We start from the raw sequence: 24,846 nt of genomic DNA, 5'->3' as shown, positions 1-24,846 counted from the left end.
GGGTGTCACGTTGACCTACAAGTGCCTTTTTTTTTTTTTTTTTTGAGACGGAGTCTTGCTCTGTCCCCCAGGCTGGAGTGCAGTGGCAGGATCTCGGCTCACTGTAAGCTCCACCTCCCGGGTTCATGCCATTCTCCTGCCTCAGCCTCCCAAGTAGCTGGGACTACAGGCGCCCGCCACCACGCCTGGCTAATTTTTTGTATTTTTAGTAGAGACGGGGTTTCACTGTGTTTACCAGGATGGTCTCGATCTCCTGACCTTGTGATCCGCCCACCTCGGCCTCCCAAAGTGCTGGGACCACAGGCGTGAGCCACCGCGCCCGGCCCACAAATGCCTTTTTTAAGGTACTTGGGATAGTCAGTTCAGAAGGAAGGAATGAGCCAAGCCTGACTGCCCTCAGGTACGAGTCTGCTAATCTTTAACTCTGACTTGAATCAGGGCATCCACTTCTTTCCTTAGATATCCTTCTGCCCTGTTACATCACCTCATGTGTTACGTCACTGTGGCTGGCTCCACAGTTGGAATTTTGTGTCGGGGAAAGGACAGGGAATTTGGGGCTGTGCCCAGTTGAGCAGGGATTCTCCACAGTTCAGTCCAGCAAGTGTTTTTGGAAGGGAGGCCTCCTGTGCTCAGAGCTTCATGCCCCTTCACCTTCTCAGTGACCTGCCCTATGGAAGTCATCATCTTTACGACAAGGACTTCCAAAATATTTGACTGTATTTCCCTGGATTCTGCAAATGGCAGAATTTGGAAAGACATGCATTCATTTGTTCCCCCTTGCTCTTCATTACTTTAAAAAAAAAAAAGCTAATTTGTTTTGATGAGTAGTAGACAAGAAGGAGGATAGAACTAGATAGAACCTCTCTTCCACTCACCCCATCCCATTTCAGAAGTGAAGGCATGGCCGGGCGCAGTGGCTCACGCCTGTAATCCCAGCACTTAGGGAGGCCAAGGCGGGTGGATCACGAGGTTAGGAGATCGAGACCATCCTGGCCAACATGGTGAAACCCCGTCTCTACTAAAAATACAAAAAATTAGCCGGGCGTGGTGGTGTGCGCCTGTAGTCCCAGCTACTCGGGAGGCTGAGGCAGGAGAATGGCCTGAACCTGGGAGGCGGAGCTTGCAGTGAGCCAAGATTGCACCACTGCACTCCAGCCTGGGTGACAGAGTGAGACGTCATCTCAAAAAAAAAAAAAAAAAAAACAGTGAAGGCATTAGGGACATTCTTTTTTTTGAGATGGAGTTTTGCTCTGTCGTGTCCCAGGCTGGAGTGCAATGGCACACGCAACATTGGTTCACTGTAGCCTCAGCCTCCTGAGTATCTGGGATTACAGGTGTGTACCTCCATGCCCGGCTAAATTTTGTTTTTTGTTTTTATTTTTAGTTTTTGAGATGGAGTCTCGCTCTGTTGCCCAGGTTGGAGTGCAGTGATGGGATCTCGGCTCACTGCAACCTCCGCCTCCCGGGTTCAAGCAATTCTCCTGCCTCAGCCTCCCTAGTAGCTGGGATTACAGGCAAACGCCACCACACCCAGCTAATTTTTCTATTTTTAGTAGAGGTGGAGTTTCACCATGTTGGCCAGGCTGGTGTCGAACTCCTGACCTAGTGATCTGCCTGCCTTGGCCTCCCAAAGTGCTGGGATTATAGGCATTAGCCACTGTGCCTGGTCAATTTTTGTATTTTTAGTAGAGACAGGGTTTCTCCATATTAGCCAGGGGGGTCTCGAACTCCTGGCCTCAAGCCATCCGCCTGCCTTAGCCTCCTAAAGTGCAGGATTACAGGAGTGAGCTACCATGCCCGGCCCATTTCTTGTTTATTTTCTTAATTTCTTAGTTTGCCCAAGTTTAGGGGTGTTGGCGTACCAGGCTTTGAGTGTGGTCCACTGGGGAGAAGGTTCCAGAGTGAACCAGCCACCCATGAGGAAGGGCTTGCCCCAAACTGAATTACCCCTCTGTGACTCTGCACCAGATGTGGAATGACTGGGACAGTAAATGAGTGGAAGCTGCATTCTTCTCACAGCGACGTGGGCTCAAAATGCTACCTGTGCTAAGTGGCTGAGTTTGTGTTATATGTGAGCCATCAGCCTGAGTCTGGGGTCTGCAGTCCTCTGACAGGGTTCAGTTGCCTACCTGGGTCCATCTTGCTTTTGCTCTTTTGCGTGTGTTCTGCAGACCGACCAGAAGCTGTTATTTCACTCTCCATCCCCTCATCAAACTCACCCACCCCGGACCCTTCAGGAACAAAACCCTGACATCCTCCCTCATGCATTTGTTGTGATCTCGTGTGGCCCTGCTCTCAGCTCACCCCACTTCTCTTGGCTGCCGGATTTCCGTGTTTTGAGAAAAACCTAAAAAAACCACCACCTGTCTCTACTACTCGATCTGCTTTCCCCAAACCCTTCTCTGAGTCAGGGTTGAGTTTTCCCTCCCGCCCAGCCTGGGCTGGGGGAGATGTGGTCTCTCACTGGTACTTTATGGAAGGGTGTCTTTATTCAATTTGACTGTTGCTATTATGTGGCGAAGCCTTCAATAAAAGTCGTGATTTATGAGATGTGTGTGTGGCTGCGGTTGTTTTTTCGTTTTCTTTCTTCTTCTTCTTCTTTTTTTTTTTTTTTTGCTTTGTCATCTATCAGGGAGAGAAAAGCCAGGCCTGATACTTTCTTGGCATATCCTGTGTTCAGTTAAGAATGTCAGCTGTCGGCCGTCAGGAAGTTACTTCTCGGATTGGCTTCTCCTCCCTTTTACCTCTCACCACAGTCTCCTCTTGAAACAGGCAGAGGCCCCTGCTGTCCTGCAGGCTGGCGATAAGGGGCCTGCTGCATGCTGTGGGGAGAGAAGTGGGGCCCCCGGAGTGGCCCCTCGCCCTCTTAACCCTCCTCAGTGGCTATGCGTTCAGCACCCGGTCAGCTCTTGATTGTTTAATAGGAAGAGGCAGGCAGGGCTCTTCCAGGGGTTTCCAGAGTTTTCTTTGTTCTCGAATATGGTGACTCCCCACCCCTCCCAACTTCTCTTTTTTGGCCTGGCCACTTTAGAAATCCTTTCTTTTCTTGTCTTTTCTTTCTTTATTTTTTTTTTCCTTTTCCTTTTTCTTTTCTGCGAAGTATGTGCATGTTAGATAAAGGCTCTTGAATAGAAGGCCTAGCATATTGGGTACTGGCTGCTGAAAACGGGCTAATTGGAGATAGAAGCAAGTTGTCACAGAGGTGCCCGTGCTGGGGGGGGAGGAGGATGAACCTCAGCCAATGCCAGGATGACTTTTTCTACCTCTCCCCTCTTCCCGCTCTTATTATTAGCCGTTTGCTAAAACGCACCCGCGTCTTTGTGGAGCCACCCACAATAGCATTAACCACGTTGTGCCCTGCATCTTAAGCACCTGGTTAAGGCCCCGTTCCACGTCTGGAATCGGTCCATGCTGAGCCCCCAGAGTGTGCATAAATCAAGTCTTTAACCCACAGCGGGCGGCCTGGGCGGGACCGTGGAAGGCAGGCCTGCTGAACTTGAGTGGAGTGTGTGCCCCTGGGTTTCTAAGCGTTGGCTTCTGAGGCAGAGCCACCCAGACTTTCATTTTGGTTAGGAGCGGTGCTTGTCAGCAAGTTAGAAACTTGGAGGGCCCCCATCGTTCTGGCTTCCTAACAGGGAGAGTGAAGCGGGGGCAAGCTGGGGGACCTATAAGTGCTCACTGGGATTTATTCAAAGTGAGGTCTTTAGACATTCCTTGGTGAAATGTGCTGGCTTAAAGGGTTAGTCCTTCAGCCCCCTACCCCCAAACAACCAAGTGGATGTGGGTTTTGCCTTCTAGATACTAACAGTCTAAGAGGGCAGGGGGGTTCTGCTTTTGTGAGCACCTGGGTGCTTTGAATTTGGACATCTGTTACTCCTCCAGCACCAAGGGTAAAGTAGTTGGCTAGTCCTATACCTGACACTACCAGGTGTGTCCCTTCTCTCACTTCTGTGTGTGCTGATGTCCCTGTTACCCATGGACATCTTGGCATCGAGTTATCCTTCTGGCTTTCTCTGTGGTGGTCTGTCTGTGCTCCCCCATCCAGGTTCTCAGGGGGTCTACAGCAGTCCTGGCCTGGAATTCTGGCTCCGCTGACCCACATCTTACACATACCCCCAGCTCCCACAGCAGTGGCTCTTCCTTGGCCTGACCTCCCTTTCTTTTGCCTGGAAAACCCTACCCATTTACTTTCCAATTTTATTTTTATTTTGAGACTGGGTCTCACTCTGTTGTCCAGGCTGGAGGGCAGTGGCATGATCATGGCTCACTGCAGCCTCAACCTCCTGAACTCAAACAATCCTCCCACCTCAGCCTCCCAAGTAGCTGGGACTACAGGTGTACCACCACACCTGGCTAATTTTTGTATTTTTTTTAGAGACAGGGTTTCACCATGTTGCCCAGGCTGGTCTTGAACTCCTGGATTCAAGCAATCTGCCTGTCTCAGCCTCACAGAGTGCTGGGATTATAGGCGTGAGCCACCGTGCATGGCCAAACCCACCCATTTTTAAATGGGTCATCTCAAACATCTCCCCTTCCTTGAAGCTTCCTCTGCTTTCTTCTCTCCCTAAGGCAGTGACCCTCTCTCCTCCCAGCCCTTTGGTCTCTGTTGGTTCTTTTAGGACCTGTTACCTTATTGTTCCCCCTGGTCCTTCTTGTTCCTGTTCTGTATGCCCCAGTAGCAGGTTGCATATTGAGAGCAAGACTGTCGGTGTCACTGCTGTCCTATAGAACTTTCTGTGATGGAGGAAATGCTCATCCTAATGCACGTGGGCATGGAGTACTTGAAATGTGGCTAGGATGACCATGAACTGAATTGCTAATGGCACTTCATTTTAATTAATTTACAATTTAACTTCGGTAGCCATGTGTGGCTGGTGCTAGTCTGTGTGCATCTTGCTTATCTTTGTATCTTCAGAGGCCCTGGCACTGTGTTCTGCTCACAAGAAAAGGCTTGAGAAATCACTTAGGTGTAGAGTCATGTGAGCTTGTGCATTCTTTGCCTATTTTCCACGCAATTTGATTTTTAAGTTAAATTCAATAGACTATATACTTGAGCACCACCAGTGCTTTGGGGGATGCAAAGATGAAAAGACATGGTCTCTGCCTTCAAGGAACTTAAACCTAATGGGTAAATACTTAGTGATAATAGGAAGCAGAATGAAATGAAATGCCACTCTTCAGGAATAGTTTACATCCTGTGTAGGTGTAGAGAAAAGAATAGTGTATGTGACTGAGGGGTGTTAGGGAGATGCTTTAGGATGGTCATTCATTCATTCAGCAAATATTTATTGCATGTCACTGAATGGCCCAGGTACTGGGAATACATCTGTGGACAAAACAGACAAAATTCCTGACCAGAAAGCTTACTTTCTGGTAGGAGGGGGACAGATGAGAAATAAAACAAGCAAATTATAGAATGTGCTAGAAGATGAGAGGCCGGGAGAAGGTCTAGGGAGTGCTGAGGTGTGGGTGGAATTGAAGTTTTCAATAGAGTAGTCAAGGAAGGCCGAGTGGAGACGGTGACATTTGAGCACAGACATTTGGACCAAGACTTGAGGGTCTGAGAATCGTGATAGGAGGTAAAGACAGGTGGGAGGATATTCCTGGGTGAGGGAACAGCTTGAATGAAGGTCTGGGGTGTGGAAATGTGAGCAGTGGTCAGAGACATGTGGCTGGAGCATAGAGGGTCGACAGAACAGGACGATGGAGCTTCAATGTTAGTTGGGAAACTGATAACAAAGGGCTAGAAAACCCTGCTGTCAATTTTTGATGGCTCTGCAGATATCCTGCCTCCCTGATTAAGATATTACCCCTCCACCCACGAGGACAGTGGTCCCAGTTATTACTTCTGTTCTTCCCATAGAGATTCATTCCAAGTAGCTGCTCAGAAATTGTATTTATTAAAGGACAGTTAAAACTAAGCCAAATTTCTTATGATGAAATTTTGAGAAAGCAAAAGTCTAGTAAGATCAGGTCTCTCCTTTGGGTAATTGTACCATTGGCTCTTATTCTATTTCTAGGCATCTCTTTGTGCAGACTGAGTACTCTGCTATGTCCCAGGTGTCTCAGTCCCTGTGTTTGAACATGTTCATTTGCCCTGGATTCACTTTGGACACAGAGAAGGCTTGGGGAAGAAAGGGCCTGTGAACAGCAGGAACAGGGTGGAGGACCAAGGAGGCTTGTAGAACAGGGTCTGTGGCCAGGCAGAGGAATGCTTCATTTCCCAGCAAGGACAGAGACCCAGAGACTTAATGGCTGGACAGGAAATGAGTTGTTCTGAGCCACAGATGCCACTTGGAGAACAACTATACAAGATTATCATAGTTTTAGATGTGCCCTGAGTTTTAAGAATTCAGATTTTGCCTAGGAAGAGGAGGAGGGCCTTTGGCAAGGGCAAGAAAGGCCTCTTAAAAATACATCGCCCATCAGCCTGTTTTAAGGTGGCTGTTTGGAACTACTGACATTTACAATGATAATAGATATGAAAACCATTTCTAGGCTGGGTGCGGTGGCTCATACCTGTAATCCCAGCACTTTGAGAGGCCGAGGCGGGCGGATCACCTGAGGTCAGGAGTTCGAGACCAGCCTGGCCAATGTGGTGAAACCCTGTCTCTACTAAAAATACAAAAAAGAATTAGTGAGGCGTGGCAGTGCGTGCCTGTCATCCCAGCTACTTGGGAGGCTGAGGCAGGAGAATCGCTTGAACCCAGGAGGCGGAGGTTGCAGTGAGCCAAGATTGCGTCACTGCACTCCAGCTTGGGCAACAGAGCGAGACTCTGTCTAAAAAAATAAAATAATAAAATAGAAATCATTTCTACCCAGAAAAAACTGACATTTTAGACTCCTACCTTTCTAAAGGCAGAGTTGACCACCACAAGCATATGGTGGTGTGCCTTGGGGGTGGTTATTATATTTATGGATAAATCTTTCAATGCCAGCTGCTATCAGCAGTGAGGTTTACCCTCAGTGAATACTTACAACTAACCAGAGACTGCCAAGTCACTCCACGGCTTGGTGCACCCATGGGCCTGTCTGGGAGAGTTGCTCACGTGGCAGCTCAGAGTTTGCTGATAGCTGCATGTAGACTGCTGGCCCAGCAAGCACCCAGATCCATCGTGGGAAGTGTGTGGCTGAGATCTGGATCCAGTGAAACTGAAAATTGACTCTTCATCCTACTAAACATCTTTGTGATATTGAACACCGTTGACCCTTCTTTTCTATTTGAAATGGCCTGACTTCTGTGTTATAGTTATTGTTGCTGTGGAACAAATTACCCTCAAATTTAGCAGCTTCAGGTAACAATTTTATTATGCTCATGGAGTCTCAGGTCAGAAATTTGGATGGGGCATAGCAGGGACAGCTGGTTTCTTTTTTACCTGGTGTAGGACCTCAGCTGGGAAGACTTGAAATCAAGGGGAGACATGATGGCAAGGGGCTGGAATTATCTGAAGGCTTATTCACTCATATGCCTGGCTCCTGAACTGGGATTTCAAAGAATGGAGCTTCTACATGTGGTCTGTCTATGTGGTTGGGCTTCCTTACAATATGGTAGCTTTCAGAGGAGTGGGACTTCTTGCTTGGTGGCTCAGGGCTCCAAGTGTAAGTGTTCCAGTGAACAAGCTGGAAGCTGCAGCACCTTTTTATGACTCAGCATGGAAATTCACGTTCATCCCTTCTGCTGTCCTCTGTTGGTTGAAGTAGTCAGAAGCTCCCTCAGACTCAAGGGGAGGGACAGAGACCAAGGAACCATGTGCTGCAATTGGCAAAGCAGTTTTTCTTCCTCCTCCCCTAGTTCAGTGAGTGGTGCTTTGGGTTTCCAAAAGATGCTGGCTAACTCCTGAAACTGTTCTTGTCCTTGCTTTTACTCTACCCCATCATCGCATCCACTCCCATGATTTCAGTGGCCACTAGACGTTGGTGAATTTAGTCTGATCTTTCTCTTGAGTTCCAGAGCAGATACACAGATTGTCCTACAGACACTGAAAATTTAACATACTCAAAGTGAACACATTTATCTTTCCTCTGCAAGCCTGCTGCTTCTGCATCCCCTATCTCAATTGGTGACACCACCATCAGCCACCCAGTAAACTCAAGACCCCTCCCTCTCCCTCCTTTCTGCCTTTGGCCATTTACCCAGTCCTGATAATTTTGTCTCCTACTCTCTCTTAAATCTTTTCCCTCTTTGTTATGCAAATGATCCTTGCTTTAGTTCAGGGTCCCTTCATCTTGAACTATTATGATAAGCTCCTAACTGTTCTTATAGGCTCTATTTTCAACCTCTCAGATCCATCCTCTACAGAATAACCTATCTAAAACACAAAGCTGGTCATGTTATTCCCCAGCTTAAAATGGTTACCCTTTGTCTACAGGATGAAGTCCAATCTTCTTTGTTATGGTCTGCAAGACTCCTTGTGATATAACCCTTGTTCATGTCTCCATCCTCATCTCCCCTCAGACCCTCCTTTTCACTTGATTTCTAGCAATCCAAAAGTTTAGTGCCTGAAACAAGCAATGATATTCCATGCTGCTGTGACTCTGTCTGCCCTTCTCTCTTGTCTTCCTGAAAAACTCCTGCTCATTCGAGACCAGCCTGGCCAACATGGTGAAACCCCATCTACTAAAAATACAAAAAACTAGTCAGGCATGGTGGCACATGCCTGTAATCCCAGCTACTCAGAAGGCTGAGGCAGGAGAATCGCTTGAACCCGGGAGTTGGAGGTTGCAGTGAGCTGAGATAGTGTCATTGCACCCCACCCTGGGCAACAAGAGCAAAACTCTGTCTCAAAAAACAAAAAACAAAAGAAAAAAACTCCTGCTGCTCATCATTTCAAACCCTAGCCAAGCATCTCCTCTTTCAAGCCTGCCCTGACTCTACTGACAGAGTTCATCATATTTCCCTGACTGGCCTGACTTCTGTGTTATAGTTATTGTTGCTGTGGAACAAATTACCCTCAAATTTAGCAGCTTCAGATAACCATTTTATTATGCCTGTCTCTTTTGCATACCATACCATGGTGTGTGTCAGGTGTCTGGGAGATCTTCAAGGGCACAGAACGAAATCTTGCAGTTTGGGATCCCAGTGCCTGTTAGGTGCTCATTAATGGTTGATGTCGATTGGAATGAATCAGGAGTAGGTAATACAGACAATGACAATTGTCCTAGAATCTATGAATGCCAGTGGTTTCCGGCCCTTCCCTGTTTTACTTGACCTTTTGACTGATTTCTTATCAAGAGTCACCAATGGTCTTTTTTAGATATAAAGATGCCCCTATCGAATCACCAGCTGTGCGTGTCCAAGTAGCCTGAAAGGGTTTGTCTGACTTCATCTAACTTCATCTTCTGATGTTCTAACTTCATCTTCTAACATCATCCTCTGATTGTGGCACTTTCTGCTTGGGTCCTCAGTGGCTGCTGAACAGAACTTTGGCCAGCTGTTCTTCGTAGGAACAAAGCTTTTTATCTTCTTAGTGCTTGTGCCCAGCGTAGCAGTGAGGAGTGTTTGGGATTACCTGAGGGGAAAGAGAGAAAACAAGTAGGGTGTCCAGGAACCTAGAATAATCCACAGAGTAATTCAGAACAGGGAACATTCATCCAGTATTTGTCCAACCCATATTTATTGAATGCCTACCATGTGCTAGGCATTCTTTTAGGTGCTAGGAATACAGGGGTGCACCAAACAGATGCAAGTCCTTAACTTCCATTCTAGAGGGTGCATTGACCACAACCCTTCTGAAGCTTCCATTCTGGAGGGTGCATTGACCACGGCCCTCCCTTCTGAAGCCTCCATGCTGGAGGGGACATTGACCACAGCCTTCCCTTCTGAAGCTTTCCTGCTGGAGGGGACATTGACCATAGCCCTCCCTTCTGAAGCTTCCATTCTGGAGGGGACACTGACCACGGTCCTCCCTTCTGAGGCTTCCATGCTTTAGGGGACATTGACCACGGCCCTGCCTTCTGAAGCTTCCATTCTGGAGGGGACATTGACCACGGCCCTCCCTTCTGAAGCTTCCATGCTGGAGGGGACATTGACCATGGCCCTCCCTTCTGAAGCTTCCATTGTGGAGGGGACATTGTCCATGGCCCTCCTGAAGCTTCCATTCCGGAGGGTGCATTGACCACGGCCCTCCCTTCTGAAGCTTCCATGCTGGAGAGTGCATTGACCATGGCCCTCCCTTATGAAGCACACCTTCTGAGGGGCATCCTGATGGCAGCTGATTTGACTGTGAGTCCCTAGCCCAGTACCTTGTACGTAGCAGACACTCAACAAATGTTTGTGGAGGGAATGATTAAGTGTTGTTGGACAAATGAGGTTTAACTGTATAGATTTTTCTTTCTTGAGGGAAGGGAACGAGATTTTGTTAAGTGCTTGCCAGGTGCAGGGAAATTTCCCCTTAGAAGACCCTGGGCTTCCAGGCAGAAGTGCCCTTCAGAGAGAGCCACACGCCATTTGCTGGGCCATGTGTCTGATTTGACAGCCCTCCAGGGTGAACTACAAAATGAGCCCTCCATGTTCTGGCTGACAGCTACAGGTCCCCAGTTGCCTCTTTGCCTCAATAAACAGCCATCCCAGACCAGTTAGCTGGGTTGGGCGCATTGGGGAATATATCTTTTCCTTTTTTCTTTTTCATTGTTTGGTTGGCCTAGTGCAAGTGTTTTAAATAGAACAGACATCATGGCTATAAAACATCTGTAACACTACACATTTAGTAAAGTTCCTGGCGGACTGAGTTCTGTTTGATTGGTGATATTTTTGCTGCGACTGTTGTTTCCTTTTCTCTTCTGTTTATCCCTCTGGAAAATAAGTTTTCTTTTATGTGAGGACTTACAGAAATATGTTCCTGGCATGTGGAGAGCACGGATGTATTAGGATATTGGTGCAGCAGAGAAATATTACCTCCGAGGCATGGCCAGCTTTATCTCATAGAGAGTGATCTTCCTAATGTGCAACAGTCTGTTATTCTTTACAGGGTCAGGAGCTACCTAGGTTAAGGCAGATAAAGACACTGCCTTGTGTTGAGATAGCATATCATTTTTGCTGGAGCATCTCTAACCACTGGAAGTTGATGGGCTGGAGATGGATTGATTCAAGGTGGTGTCTGAGAAATCAAGGGTAGTAGAATTCATAATAATTAGTATTTAATTTACAGAGTGTGTGTCATGCCTTTTCCAAGTACTTTTCCTTCTGTTGTTTAGCCTATAAAACAGGCAGGGAAGGTTTGATCCCCATTCACAGATGAACAGACAGATGTGAAGTCACTAGTGGGGAAGGGAAGGTGGTGGGGAGGGGGAAGAGGGACTTAATTGTGTGCCTGTCATTCCAGTCCATTCCAAATAAGCATGTTTCATGTGTTATCTGTTTTAATCCCATTTTGTAGAAGAAGGAACAAGTTTAGAGAAGCTCAGTCACTTGCAGTGATCACCTAGTAAAATGCATGACAGGATCAGGTTGCCTGAGTTTGTCCTCTTTCCACTCTTTCAGCCTGCTCAGGGCACTGGGATTGGAACCTGGCCTTCCAATCTCCAAAATCTTCAAATCTGATGCTCTATTCAGCCTCTATGGCCCTCTTGAAAAATCATCTTTGGAAAAATCATCTTCCGTCTTTAGAGGGGTGAGACATTCAATAAAAGGCAGAGAGACTTGCTTATGATGATTTTGGCCTCTCTCTTTTACTACAAGCCCTTCTTTGCGTTTCCCCCTTTTCCCTCAAAGGAAGTTACTTGTGGAGGATGGAAGGGGCCAGATCAGTATATCTGGGCTGGGGGGAATTTGACTTTTTTTCTTGATAGGTAAAATTTATGACTTAACAGATGGCTGAGTGTATTTCCAAAGACCACTGCGCCCAGGGTGCAATGTGCTTATCGCTTCTTATGCCTTCCCCACCTGCCCCCACTTGCTCTCTTGCTCCTGGGGTGTTTCTGGAACAGTAGAATAGCTGGGCAAGAAGGGACCTGCTGGTGGGGGAGCTAATCCCAGCCCGCATGCGGGTTGCTTAGGACTGCTGTCCAGGTGTCTTGCTCCTGGTTCATGCCTTTTTCTCTACTTCCTTGTCAACATCTAAGTGTTAAGATCACCCAGCCTCCCCACCCAGTGGCCCTGCTCTTCTTTTTTCTTTTTCTTTTTCTTTTTTTTTTTTGGAGATGTCTTGCTTTGTCACCCAGGCTGGAGTGCAGTGGTGCCAACTTGGCTCACTGCAACCTCTGCCTCCTGGGTTCAAGTGATTCTCATGCCTCAGCCTCCCGAGTAGCTGGGATTGCAGATGTGTACCACCACGCCTGGCGAATTTTTGTATTTTTAGTAGAGGTGGAGTTTTGCCATGTTGGCCAGGCTGGTCTCAAGCTCCTGACCTCAAGTGATCCACCTGCCTCAGCCTCCCAGAGTGCTGAGATTACAGGTGTGAGCTACTGTGCCTAGCCCCTGCTCTTTTTCTTCTTTTTTTTTTTTTTTTCCTTTTTTTGATACAGAGTCTCACTCTGTCACCCAGGCTGGAGTGCAGTGGCGCCATCTCAGCTCACTGCAACCTCCGCCTCCCAGATTCAAGCAATTCTTCTGCCTCAGCCTCCCAAGTAGCTGGGACCACGGGCGTGTGCCACCACACCCAGCCAATTTTTTAATTTTTAGTAGAGACGGGGTTTCACCATATTGGCCAGGCTGGTCTTGAACTCCTGACCTCATGATCCACCTGCTTCGGCCTCCCAAAGTGCTGGGATTACAGGCGTGAGCCATGCGCCCAAGCCCCCTGTTCTTCTTTTTAATAGCTGGATTGAAAAGTCACTCTCCTGTTTAAACCCCACAGAGATTCAGCCTTCCCGTTGGGCTTGGCCTACCCTCCTTGCATCCCACAATGTCTTATGCTGCAGTCTTTTGGGACCACTAACAGTCCTTCTGCCAGACAGGCTGCAAAGGCCCTTCTCCCCTTTCTTCCTGGGTCTCCCCTGCTAACCTTTAAGCTGTAGGTCATGCCCAGCCCTGTGCTCTCACAGCTCCACCATACTAGAAATAACACAGGCTCTTACTTGAATGTAAGCATCTTTGGAGCAGAGATGAGGTCTCATGCAGTGCTTGGCACATAGTGGGTCCTCACAACAGGTTTGATGAGAGAGTGGATTAATGAACATGGCTTGCCACTGGAGACACTCTGCTGCCATTTCTTTTCTTACCCTCTTGGTCTTTCTCAAGACTCAGCAAACCTTTTTTCAACACCTACTATGTGCCAGCTGCATTAAAATAATTTGATGCTTACAGCAGCTCTGTGACATATAGGTATTGCCCCCACTTTATGCATAGTTTGCTTAAAATTACCCAGCTAGGACTCAAGTCCAGCAGTTTCTTGTTCAAATCCCAGGTTCCTTCTGCTCTTCTGGGGCTCTTCATTCCTCATGCTCAGCAAGGGTTTTAATGAACAAGAATCTGAAGGCCAGGCCTGGTGGTTCACTCCTGTAATCCCAGCCCTTTGAGAAGCTGAGGCAGGAGGATCACTTGAAGCCGGGAGCTCGAGACCAGCCTGCGTAACATAGCCAGACCCTGTCTTTACCAAAAAAAAAAAAAAAGCCAGATGTGGGTGTGTGCTTGTAGTCTCTTCTACTCAGGACGCTGAGATGGGAGGATTACTGGAGCTCAGGAGTTAAGGCTGCAGTGAGCTATAATCATGCCAGTGGCCTCTGGCCTGGGTGACAGAGCGAGACCCTGTCTCAAAAAACTTGGCTTTTGTTGAGGCCTCCATCCTTGCCATTTTTCCCGTTAGATGGCAGAAGCAGCTTCTTACAGAGCCCTGGCTGCAAATTAGAATGTTCTGGTGAATGTTTAAAAATACTGATGCCCAGGGCTCACCTTGAACCAGTGAGATCCCTGAGGGTGGGGCCCAGGTATCAGTAAGTTTTAACGACCCCCACCCCGCAGGCCATGCGAATGTGCAGCCAGAATTGAGAACCTCTGCACTACAGGAGTGTCAGTGTGTGGATTAGGTAAAACTTGCTCATCAGAAACTGATTGCCATGTACATCTAAAATATGGTAATGAAGGTAATCAAGGCTAAGGGTTGAGGCTGCCATTTGTTCTTTTCTTGAAATCAACTGGAGGGTTTGGGGGATGGGGTAACTTGGCTTTAGAACCTGCCTACCAGCAAAGTTTTTATGCGCTCTCTCCTAAGAAGAGCAGGTCAGATTGTTGCTGATGAGAACAGGCCTCGTTCTGGCAGGTGGCTCCCAGTTTACTGGAGAGATGGGCTCTGGAAATCCTCTCTTGGGCTGGCTTCTCTCTGAAGCTTGGTTTTCCTTAAGTTGTCATGTATCCGAGGGTCTGTAGTCTCAGCCATTCCTTCTAACATGGTTTCTCAGCCTGTCTGTGATGTTTCCCAAATGTCATAGTGAAGGAATCAGAGGTTCCCCAAGATGATAGATCAGGGGGTGGGCTATTTACTTCTGTTTACAGGGAACTTTGAGATGTTCAACTTTTGTGTAGAAACCATTTTCCCTGGTAGTTGCTACCGAGATAAATGGAAATGTTTTGGGAAAAGAGCAATTTGGGAGCTCTGAGCTTGTCACCAAGGTTGTGTGTTCCTAAATCCTGCAGCCTGTACTTGGGCTGGTTTCTTTTACCCTGAGCACAGCCGGTGTGAAGAGCCTCAGGCATTTCTCAGCCTGGAAATAGGCACTGAGGAGATTCCAGCCAGGAGGAGAAGCTGGGAGAAAGGTTTGCGCTGGAGGTGACAGAACCCTTGTGTGGATGGTGTTCTCAGGGTTACAATTTCACATTTGTTGTTTCAGCTTGTGTTATTTCAGCCAGGGTCCTAGGCCTGTTTTATAGAACGGAGAAAATAAGGCTCAGAACTGTTAGGAGACTTGACCCAACCTCATCTGAGAAACCAGGGTCAGTTATTTAGCATGTCTCAGTATACATAGATGTGCTTGAAAATGGAAACTTCCTATTATTGTTGTATTTGTATCATTTCTGTAGGCAGAATGACCTTGGGCCTGTGCCTTAGTCATGGGGCCCTGAGACCATCGTGCCACCATTTCTGGGGCCCTACCCCTCACCGTGAGTCATCTGTGCGTCTTCAGAAGAATTCCACCCTGGGTGGGCGACTCAGGCTCCCACTGCTGGAGTGACAGGCGCAGATGGAAAGACTGAGTTCATACCAACCCCACCATCCCGTCTGGCTCTTTCTTTCCCACCTCCTTCTGAGGTTTATTAAGAATCTGCTTTGGCTGCCTTTCTCATGCTGGGGCTTTAGAGGGGCCTCTTTTGTATGCAGAAATGCACGACTTCCTCGCAGATTCAACAACAGTGAAGGTTTCTTACTTAATTTTGCTTAATAGCACTGTTGTAAAAGATTATGGGTTTTAATTGCATCAGTGTATTGGTAATCATTCAAACACTTGAGAAAGTCTTTGGGGTCTTCCCCATAGTGGGTCTGAATCACTGTGTGGTGAGCACTGGGGGCCAGGGGCTCCCAGAGGGATGGAGTGATGGAGAAACCGCCTGCGTATGCAGAGCAGCCTGGGTGCCTGTGATCGGAATGACGGCTAGCCAGCCACCTCGCTCCGCAGCGCTTGATGCAGGGATCGTGATCCTTAATTTCCTGTGCTTTCCAAGGCAGCCCTCATCTCTCTACCTTTGTCGGTTACCTCCCCCAGCCCCCAATAGGAGTCAGTGCTACTGTTTAGGACATTACTCTCTGATACTAATCTGTGGACAGGTCACCCCTGTGGCTGCGGCTTTTTCCCTAGGGTAAGAGGAAGTAGTATTTTTTAAATTAGCCTAGGAGGGAGCCAGGTAGAGAACTCTGAGATGAGGGTGGGAAGCTTCAGCTCCCAGCCGAAGCATCCTGATCATTTCATTACAAGGTCACGTTCTCCTGTAGGTGAGTTTCTGTTGTTTTAGTCAGAGGTAACGTTGTGCCCTGACTATGTTGTATAATTGTGTGTGAATTATATTCCAGCTCCATATAGGCAAGGACTATTTTTTTCCTTCCAATTTTAAAGCTATTTAGAGGGAATGCCAAATTGTAGCTTGAACCTTGGTGCTCTCTGGCTAATAGCTATATACAGGGAGGGAGAGCTTGGAGGAACATTTGGGGTTATATTTGTAATTAGTTTCCTTTGAAGTTAAATTAATTTTAGCAATTGGCAACGTAAAATATTGTTATACCTTTTTCCAGTGGTCAACTGTGGGTGACCTGAGGCCTGTGGAATTAGATGAGAGACGAAGTGGTGGGAATGGTGGGCAGGCACACTTTCTTGGACACGTGGGTTTATTTTAAGTCATTTTTGCCTTCAGACTCTTGGCTTAGGGATCTCTCTGGCCTGTCATTTTTTTGACAGCTTTATTGAGATATAATTCAAATACCATATAATTCACTCATTTAAAATGGTGCAATTCAATGGATTTTAGTATATTCACAGATATGTGCACCCATCACCACAGTCAATTTTAGAGCGCTTTTATTACCTCAAAAAGAAACTGCATACCCTTTAGCCATCACTCCCTCCCTCTCCCCCGGCTCTATGCAACTGCTAATTTACCTGCTGTCTCTACAGATTTCCCTATTATGGACTTTCATTTGGATGGAATCAAATACAGCTTGAAGATCCCTAATCTGAAAATCCAAAATCCAGAATGCTCAAAAATCTGATACTTTTTGAGTGCTGTCATGGTGCTCAAGGGAAATGCTCATTGGAGCATTTCAGATTTTGGATTTTTGAATTTCTGAAACACTTCCGGTTCCAAACATTTCAGATAAGGGATACCCAAACTGTAATATGTGGTGTTCTGTGTCTTGCTTGTTTCACTTGGCATAACGCTTTCAAGGTTCATCCATGCTGCAGCATGTGTCAGTACCTCGTTCCTTTTTACAGTTGAATAATATTCTATTTATGGATGTACCACATTTTGTTTATCCATTCATCTGTTGATGGATATTTGGGTTGTTCCATTTTTTGGCTATTGCTGCCATGAACACTTGTGTAAAAGTTTTTGGGTGGACATAGGTTTTAATTTCTCTTGGGCATACACTAAGGAGTGGAATTGCTGGATCATATGGTAACGCTATGTTTGTTTATTTATTTCTTTGTTTTTGAGATGTTTCACTCTTGTCACCCAGGCTGGAGTGCAATGGCATGATCTTGGCTCACTTTAACCTCCGCCTCCCGGGTTCAAGTGATTCTCCTGCCTCAGCCTCCCGAGTAGCTGGGATTACAGACGTGCACCACCATGCCCAGCTAATTTTCTTATTTTTAGTAGAGACGAGGTTTTGCCATGTTGGCCAGGCTGGTCTCAAACTACTGACCTCAGGTGATCCACCTGCCTTGGCCTCCCAAAGTGCTGGGATTACAGGTGTGAGCCACCATGCCCAGCCTGGTAATGCTATGTTTAATCATTGTGGAGTTGACAGACAATGCTATGTTTAATAATTTGTGGAGTTGCCAGACTGTTCCCAAAGCAGCTGCACCATTTTAAATTTCCACTAGGAAGATCTGGCTTGTCATTTTTGCATCTTTGCTGCAAAATTAGAAAAGGTGAAGACATACCTGCTCCTCAATCCTCCCCTTTTTCCAATTGTTTTTTTTCTTATGGAAAGAAAGAAGAAGACACAGTAGCAAATGAAGGTGTTAGAGCAGTGAATAGGAAGGGCAAAATTTAGATTCTCCATTTGTCACTCCATATGCTGTTTGATTTTGGATGCTTAACATTTCTGAGCCTTGGTTTCCTTATCTGTGGAAGAGTGGCTGGGACCTGTCATAAGATTGACATGAGGACTAAGTCAGGCAACTCATGGGAAGGGCATAGCTCAGGCCTGGCCCACAGATGATCTACGGTGAGGGCAGAGAGTTCTAGGCAGGGAAGCAGACACCAGTAAAAGGGCTTTTCCATAGGGGAAAAGTATATCTCAACATCTCAGATTTTATTAGGCAGGAGCCTGCCCTTGTGTAAACCCTGGCCTTACTTTCATCATGTGTTTTTATCAGAGGAACTTGAATCCTTGTGTCACCTTTGGGTTGCTTCTCCTTACAGGTGGCTTTGTCCTTCTCATTCCCCACCTCAAGACAGGTGTCATTTGACCATTTAAGGCAGAGATGTACTCCCTGTGGCCTCTGCCGATGGGCGTGACTTGCCTTGCTTGGGTGGGTGTGATGCCTTCCTCCCCCATAATTGATAGAGTTTCCATGTGGACTGTGGCTCTGCTGTCACCAAAAAAAGGTGAGGTCAAGGCAGTGGTGTCCTTGGGCTTCTCCCAAATAGATCTCTGTATTAGTTTTGTGGGACAGCTGTAACAAATTACCACACACTGATTGATTTAAGAAATAAAAATATAGTCTTTCACAGTTCAAGAGTCCAGAGGTCTGAAATCAAGGTGTCAGCAGGACTGGTTCCCTCTGGAGGCTCTGTGGGAAAAACTGTCCCATACCTCTCTCCTAGCTTCTGGTGGTTGCCAGCAATTCTTGGTGTTCCTTGGTTTGCAGGCACATCACTCAAGGCCCTGCCTTCATCTGCACATGGCCACCTTCTTTCTGTGTCTGTTTGTCCTCTTCTTAGAAGGACACCCATTACTGGATTTAGGGCTTACCCTATGTCCAGGATAACTTCATCTCAAGATTCTTAACTAATTACATCTGTAAAGACCCCGTTTCCAAATAAGGTCACTTTCTGAAATTCTAGATGGACACGAATTTTGGAGGAACTCTTTGATCCACCCCAGTCTCTTTTCCACATCTGATCCTAGAAACAGTTGGAGAAGATGCCCAATACCTGACCTGTGTTCTGATTTTGCAAGCTAAGTAAGTTTGCCACTGGATTCAGATGTGATGGTGATAGTAGTTATGGTAGTGATGAAGTTGGCAGGAGGGTGGCCCCGAGGGTGATGGTGGTGGAGTTGGTGGTGGCAAGAATGGTAGTATTGGCAGTTGTGAGGGTGAGAGAGGATGAGAAAAATATGCGGAGAAGTAGGGATTTTAGAGGGCAGGTCCCTTGAATGAAACACCTTGGGGAATGGAGACTTGGTGTTCGGGAGTTCTGTGATCTCAGGCAGCCCTGCTCGAGGGTCTGCCATACAAAGATTGGACTTAATTCTCAAATGCAGACTGATAGGAGAAGACTGCCATATTGGCAGATACATGGGATTTCATCCTGGATTCTGAATTTGGTGAGCACTTTTGTTCTTCAGTGTCACTGGACAGGATGGGGTAATAGAGCCCTTGTCTGAGCCTGGGAAAGCTGTCCTCCTAACTACCTGCCTTGCCTTTAACTAGCACGCAAGTCATCTCATTGACTTGACTTTTCCATCTGCACAATGGGGAGGATGAACTAGAAGGTTTGTAGCATCCTACCCAGTGCTAGCATTTTAACATCTTTCCTGGGCTTTTTCCACCTTGGGGTTCCCACAGATGAGGCATCATCTGCAAACAAGCCTGTGTTCTTGGGGAGTGAAGATGGCTTACATTTTTTCATCACAGGGAATTTGAACTCTTTTAAGGAACATGGTAATAGCCAGACCTGATTTAATTTCTGTGGGCCTTTCTCATACTCATTTAAGGCTCTCCAGAGCCATTTCCTGCCTTTTCATGTATTTGTTCTGATTAAGAAATATTTGTTTTTTTTGGTGTTTGTTTTGTTTTTGTTTTCCTTGTGTGATAATGAATATCTTTAGGCCAGTGCTGTTGGAATTAAGTTTTCCCTTTAATCTCATTTTTAAAAGTAGTTTCTCTTTTCTAACCTCCCCTTACCCTACTCTGCCTTCAACACACACACAAAACACACACAGCACACACACACACACACCACACACACACACGCACACACACACACACATTTGCTTTATCCTATTTTATAAAAATACAAACAGTGGTCCCATTCCTAGTGACCGTTTCTGATGGAAACACATCTTTTAAAAGGGAATTTTTTTAACTTAAAAAGCCAGCTCTCTGTTTAGAGGCAGGGAGGTGGAGTGCTCTTTGCAGCTCTGGTTAGTACTGGCTTTGGCCAGTTCTTACGTGTAAACAGCAATTTTCCGAACTGGAATGGGTGCTGGGGTTTTCTTTATGGAGCCAAGGGGTATGTGGAGAGCAGCGGTGTTTAGTTAAATTACAGGTCTAGATGCAGAACTTTCCAGCAATGATTTGTGAGAGCCTGAACACTCCCCACTGCCCTTTGTGCACACGGGCAAGAGCGCACACACGCACACATGCACACGGACACCTCCTGCTTCCCAGAGTGACACCTTAAACCATAAAAGGAGGGGCGCCTGCTGGGAGAGGGGGCTGTCCCCACATGGTGCAAGGCTGTCGGGTAGGTATCTGGTGTCTCTAATGGTGGGAAGCACTCACATACCAAAATGTTATCTGCAACCTCTCCACTAAAAACTCCAAGCAAAGGAAATTTAAGATCAATTTCCTAATGGATTTTGGACTGAGCTCCCTGAAACAGATGGGTGGCTCTCCATCTCAGTTCACTGTGGAGCTGAGTGGGGCCATCTGAGCATTTTGGGATGCAGTGACTGCTTCCCTGTACCCTATATGGGTACTCTACTGGTGTTAAGGCTACAGGTTAGGAAACAATTACCTGAAGGGCCTATCCTAGGAGGAAAACAGGTGGCTCTCTCTTCACTGGGTAAAGAGGATTTTTTTTTTTTTATAACCCAAAAGGAGTATAGAGCCCAGGGGCCTGGGAACCTTGTCCAGCTCACTGTATCCAGATTTAAAGTTCCAGGGATACTGAATGGTTCCTTAGGCAAATAGAGGCCAAGACTCAAGGAGTGGGACTGGAGTTGACCCAAACACACACCCATGCATGTGCATATACATGTGTGTGCACCCTCACATGTCCATAGAAACCTTGCATAGTATTGATGGGAATTCGAGGACCTCCATTTAGTCTCACTGAGAGTCAAGACAACATCCCAGCCCCATCCCCTTCCTGCCCTCCTCAGTAGCCATGGAGATGGCAAGGAAACCGAGAGAAGAATGTGTGACTCTAGGGTTCTCTGCCTCCCGTGTCCCTCACCAGCATGCAAATTGTGGAGCAGGCCACAGTCCATTTGGCAGTCATGCTGGCAGCATTCTCAAAGTAAATCACTTCCATTTCCCCCAGCATGGCCCTGGCGGGAGAGGTCACTGTGCACAGCCCTGTCGCCCCCACAGCTGTGCCCCCTTCTCCTAAAGCCGAGACACTGGTGAGCAGCTAACCAAGGGTTGCCCATGTTTCCACTGGCCTTATCATGTTTGGAAGGTTTTGATTAAAACAGTTTCTTTCAGTGTTTGCTGAGGAGTGGGATCCATCACTGTATCTGAGCTGGTCCCTGGAGAGGATGTTTTAGTAACTTGGACACTTTGGTGCATTGTCTGGGACCTGGAATTTCTCATCCTTGTTTTAAAAAAGTGTTTTAAAGGCTTTTTGGGGACTGTGTAGATTTATAGCTGAATGGCTGCCTCTGTTTTTAGGGCTCTGTCTAGGCAGGTTTACGGCTATAAGGCAACGGTGGAGGGTGTATGAAGAGATATTTTCATTTCACCAGTTACTAGGGAATGAACAATCTGTTGACTTCTGTTATTTGGAATGAAGACATGTTGTTTGTTGAATTCTCTGGGACTACATGAATGTTCAGAATATAGACAGGGCTGCTGTATACCCGCCCAACTCTAAACAGTGTATAAATGAGACCGTGGGGTTCAGATTATAGTATGGCTCTCCAGAGTTTCTTCAAGTTGAGAACTCTACTAGTGCATGTTGGTAGATCATGTTAGTGTTTCTTTACAGATATTTAATTACTTGGCTGGGGTAAGGAAAAAAAAGGAATGAAAAATCTAAAATTAAACTATTGGGAATCTCTGCCCATCTGAAAGCATGTAGAGATGCAGGAAAGTGTTTTTGAAATTATAGTGGAAGAAAATAGGGCAGTAAGAGGTGCCTTTTCAAAGGCACATTTTTGTGTAATGTGTCTTTTTGCTGCATATTTAGTTCTGAGCTTGAAAGATGAGTCTAGTAACTGACTTTGGTCAGTTGACCATTTATTTAGTGACTACACAGTGCCCTGCTAGACACTTGGCATACGTTACTTAATTTACTCCTAATAGGTACCTTGTATGGTAGGCTAATCATTATATCTTCATTTTATAGTGGATTACATTCCACATTCTATTAGAATGTAAGCTCCAGCACCTCGCACTTAATGTATCTGTTGAATGAATACATTAGCAAAGTTAGATTAGTAAAATTTGGTGATTCATGAGTGTAGGGACAGATTTAAATCTGGAAAGGGCTAGATGGAATTTTGCCATTCAAGTGACCTTTATTAACCAGGGAGACTTAAGGAATGGGTGAGAAGGGAGATGGACAATAATGAGTGAGCATAAGAGGCCTACCAGGTCATGCGAGGTACTTGGAGCTCAGTGCTGTGCACAGTGGTGGGATCTTCATAGAATTTTTCACATGCACTATCTCATCTAATCCCCCGTTCATCTGAAAAGAGGTGAAAAAACAGTCAATCCCAGCTTTAAACACATGAGCAAGCCACTGCTTGGTTCTAATGGGCAGGAGGAAGTAGGGAGTAGGTGGTATACTGAGTTGTTAGAACAATGTCCTCTTAAAACACTGTGGAATGTCCATGACAAGGATATTCAAGTTTGGGGTCAACCAGCAGGTTGTGGTGGCATGTGTCTTCTGTGGGAGCTACTAAGCTAAACAAGAGCTCCCTGGAGTCTACGAGCTCCAAGTTTGGGGTCAACCAGCAGGCTATGGTGGCATGTGTCTTCTGTGGGAGCTACTAAGCTAAAGCAAGAGCTCCCTGGAGTCTACGAGCTCCAAGTTTGGGGTCAACCAGCAGGCTATGGTGGCATGTGTCTTCTGTGGGAGCTACTAAGCTAAAGCAAGAGCTCCCTGGAGTCTGCAAGCCTCTCTGCATCATGGCTATGATGCTCGTGGATTCATGGGAACTGGGCATTAGGTGGGACCTTGGAGCCCTGGCCCAGCATCTCGTGCTGCAGAAAACTCATACCTAGGAGGAAGTGAGTCCTGCCCAGGGTCACACCCAGAGTTAGACCCAGGAGCTGGATTTCCAGTACCCTACAGCACAGCCTGCCGGTAACCACTGTGCCCCCTGGTGTCACTCACCTCAGGCTCCTGTTGAGGTGGGTTGGTTCACTCATTCACTCAGCAGATGTGTCAGGAGCCTCTGTGATGACTGACCCAGGCAGCCATGGCTCCTATGCTTCAGCATCCTACATCACATCAAGTTGCAGTAGAAACAGATGACATTGTGTGTTGATTATATGCCAACAAACTGGTCAGACCCTCACCCATCAAATTCTACAATTTTGTATTGTGACAGTAAAACTAAAATGGCACATAGCCTAAACTCAGTCTTTAGAACGAAATTTATTTTCTTGATTTTGGCTCCTACGTGTAAGATTTTGGTTCCCACTCTGAACAGTTAATGTCATTCTCCTTTTATTTTTTTATTGTGACAGTAAAACTAAAATGGCACATAGTCTAAACTCAGTCTTTAGAAAGAAATTTATTTTCTTGATTTTTGGCTCCTACATGTAAGATTTTGGTTCCCACTCTGAGCAGTTAATGTCATTGAGCTTCCTACTCCTTTGGCTTTGGAGCTGGTGGGATTCGGAAATGTGGCCACATTTTTTCACACGTACATCCACAAAACATTCAGTGTTGGCTTCTATGTGCCTGACGCTGTGCCTGGCCTGGTGGAGGATTTGTAGAGGAGTCAAGAGCTTATTGTCTGGAGGAGGAAGTAACTTCACACAAGGTGGAGAGCAGTGAGTGCTAAGACAGGGATATAGAGACACTGTTAGGGGGTTTCAGGAAAGGGTGGACTAGCTCCTGGCTGGATTGATAAATAACTATTTTGAATTTTGGAGAAAGGTGCTGGATCCTGGAGGAAGGTTACAACTTGCCGTAGTTAGGTTTAGGAGTGCAGAGGCACCCCAAGGAGAAGGACCTGCAGGAACAAAAGTGTAGGGATCTGGGGATTAGCTGGGCTTGACTGGGTGCAGGGTGAATCAAGGTGAATCACAGGAAATCAGGAGGAGGAATCCTGGACAGAGCTTGCAGGGTGGTCCCCAGGTGCGAGGTCAGCGTCTGTGTTGCTTGCAGACGTATACCAGCACCTAGCACAAACAGCTCGGCGTAGACAGCCTGCACATGGTTTTGAATCGTGTGCATTTCTTATTGACAGGTTTTGCAGATAGTTTCTGGGCAGCAGTTTTTATGCATTTAGGTCTGTTTTGTTCACGTCTCTTAGCTTTAAAATAGCTTGACATGTGATTTTTCTCTTTTTGCTAGTCCATCAGAATGAAGTTGTGTGTTGTGGCCAATGAGGTTCTGAAGTCTCTGTGTCTGTATGAAACTCAAGCTTTTAGGTTGCCATCTGAATGCCTGAGATATGCAGAGTGACTGTCTCTAGCATCCTTAGACATCTAAACGCCCGCGCCATGCAGCTTGAATATATCTAAAATTGCCTTCCTAGAGAAATGTGGAGAGCAGATTGTTTCAGCAGCCTCTTGAGCCCTGCTTTAGATAACCTGGTTAACCCATGCCTTTCTCTTGTCATTTCTTGCAGATGGTCACAAGAACAAAGAAAATATTTGTAGGCGGGTTATCTGCGAACACAGTAGTGGAAGATGTAAAGCAATATTTCGAGCAGTTTGGCAAGGTAAGCACTGGATAGGGTTGGATGGCACATGCCAGAAGTAGCCTCATCAGTCCTAAGAAGAGGCTACCATGGCCCCCGCCCCTGCTACAGCTGTGTCCTCAAGAACCTTGTCCTTGAACCTGGCCATCATGATTTAAGTGAAATTCAGCAGAAGCTGAGATGGAAGAGTCTGGCTTGCATTTGG

General features: G+C 46.5%; 1 protein-coding gene across 7 annotated transcripts in view; it reads left to right on the top strand.

Moving 5' to 3' along the window:
• The window catches only part of MSI2 (musashi RNA binding protein 2), a 429,533-nt gene that overhangs the window by 120,971 nt on the left and 283,716 nt on the right, over positions 1 to 24,846 (top strand). For all 7 annotated transcript variants that reach the window (XM_024234809.3, XM_024234807.3, XM_054535667.2 and 4 more), the window contains one exon: positions 24,570 to 24,662. In XM_024234809.3, the coding sequence (XP_024090577.2) occupies positions 24,570 to 24,662 (93 nt within the window). The remainder of the gene's footprint in view (positions 1 to 24,569; positions 24,663 to 24,846) is intronic.

This window comes from Pongo abelii, chromosome 19, assembly GCF_028885655.2.
Source record: "Pongo abelii isolate AG06213 chromosome 19, NHGRI_mPonAbe1-v2.0_pri, whole genome shotgun sequence".
Taxonomy (NCBI): Eukaryota; Metazoa; Chordata; class Mammalia; order Primates; family Hominidae; genus Pongo; species Pongo abelii.
Note: the sequence above shows the minus strand (reverse complement) of the source record. Positions and strands in the feature narration are given on the sequence as shown.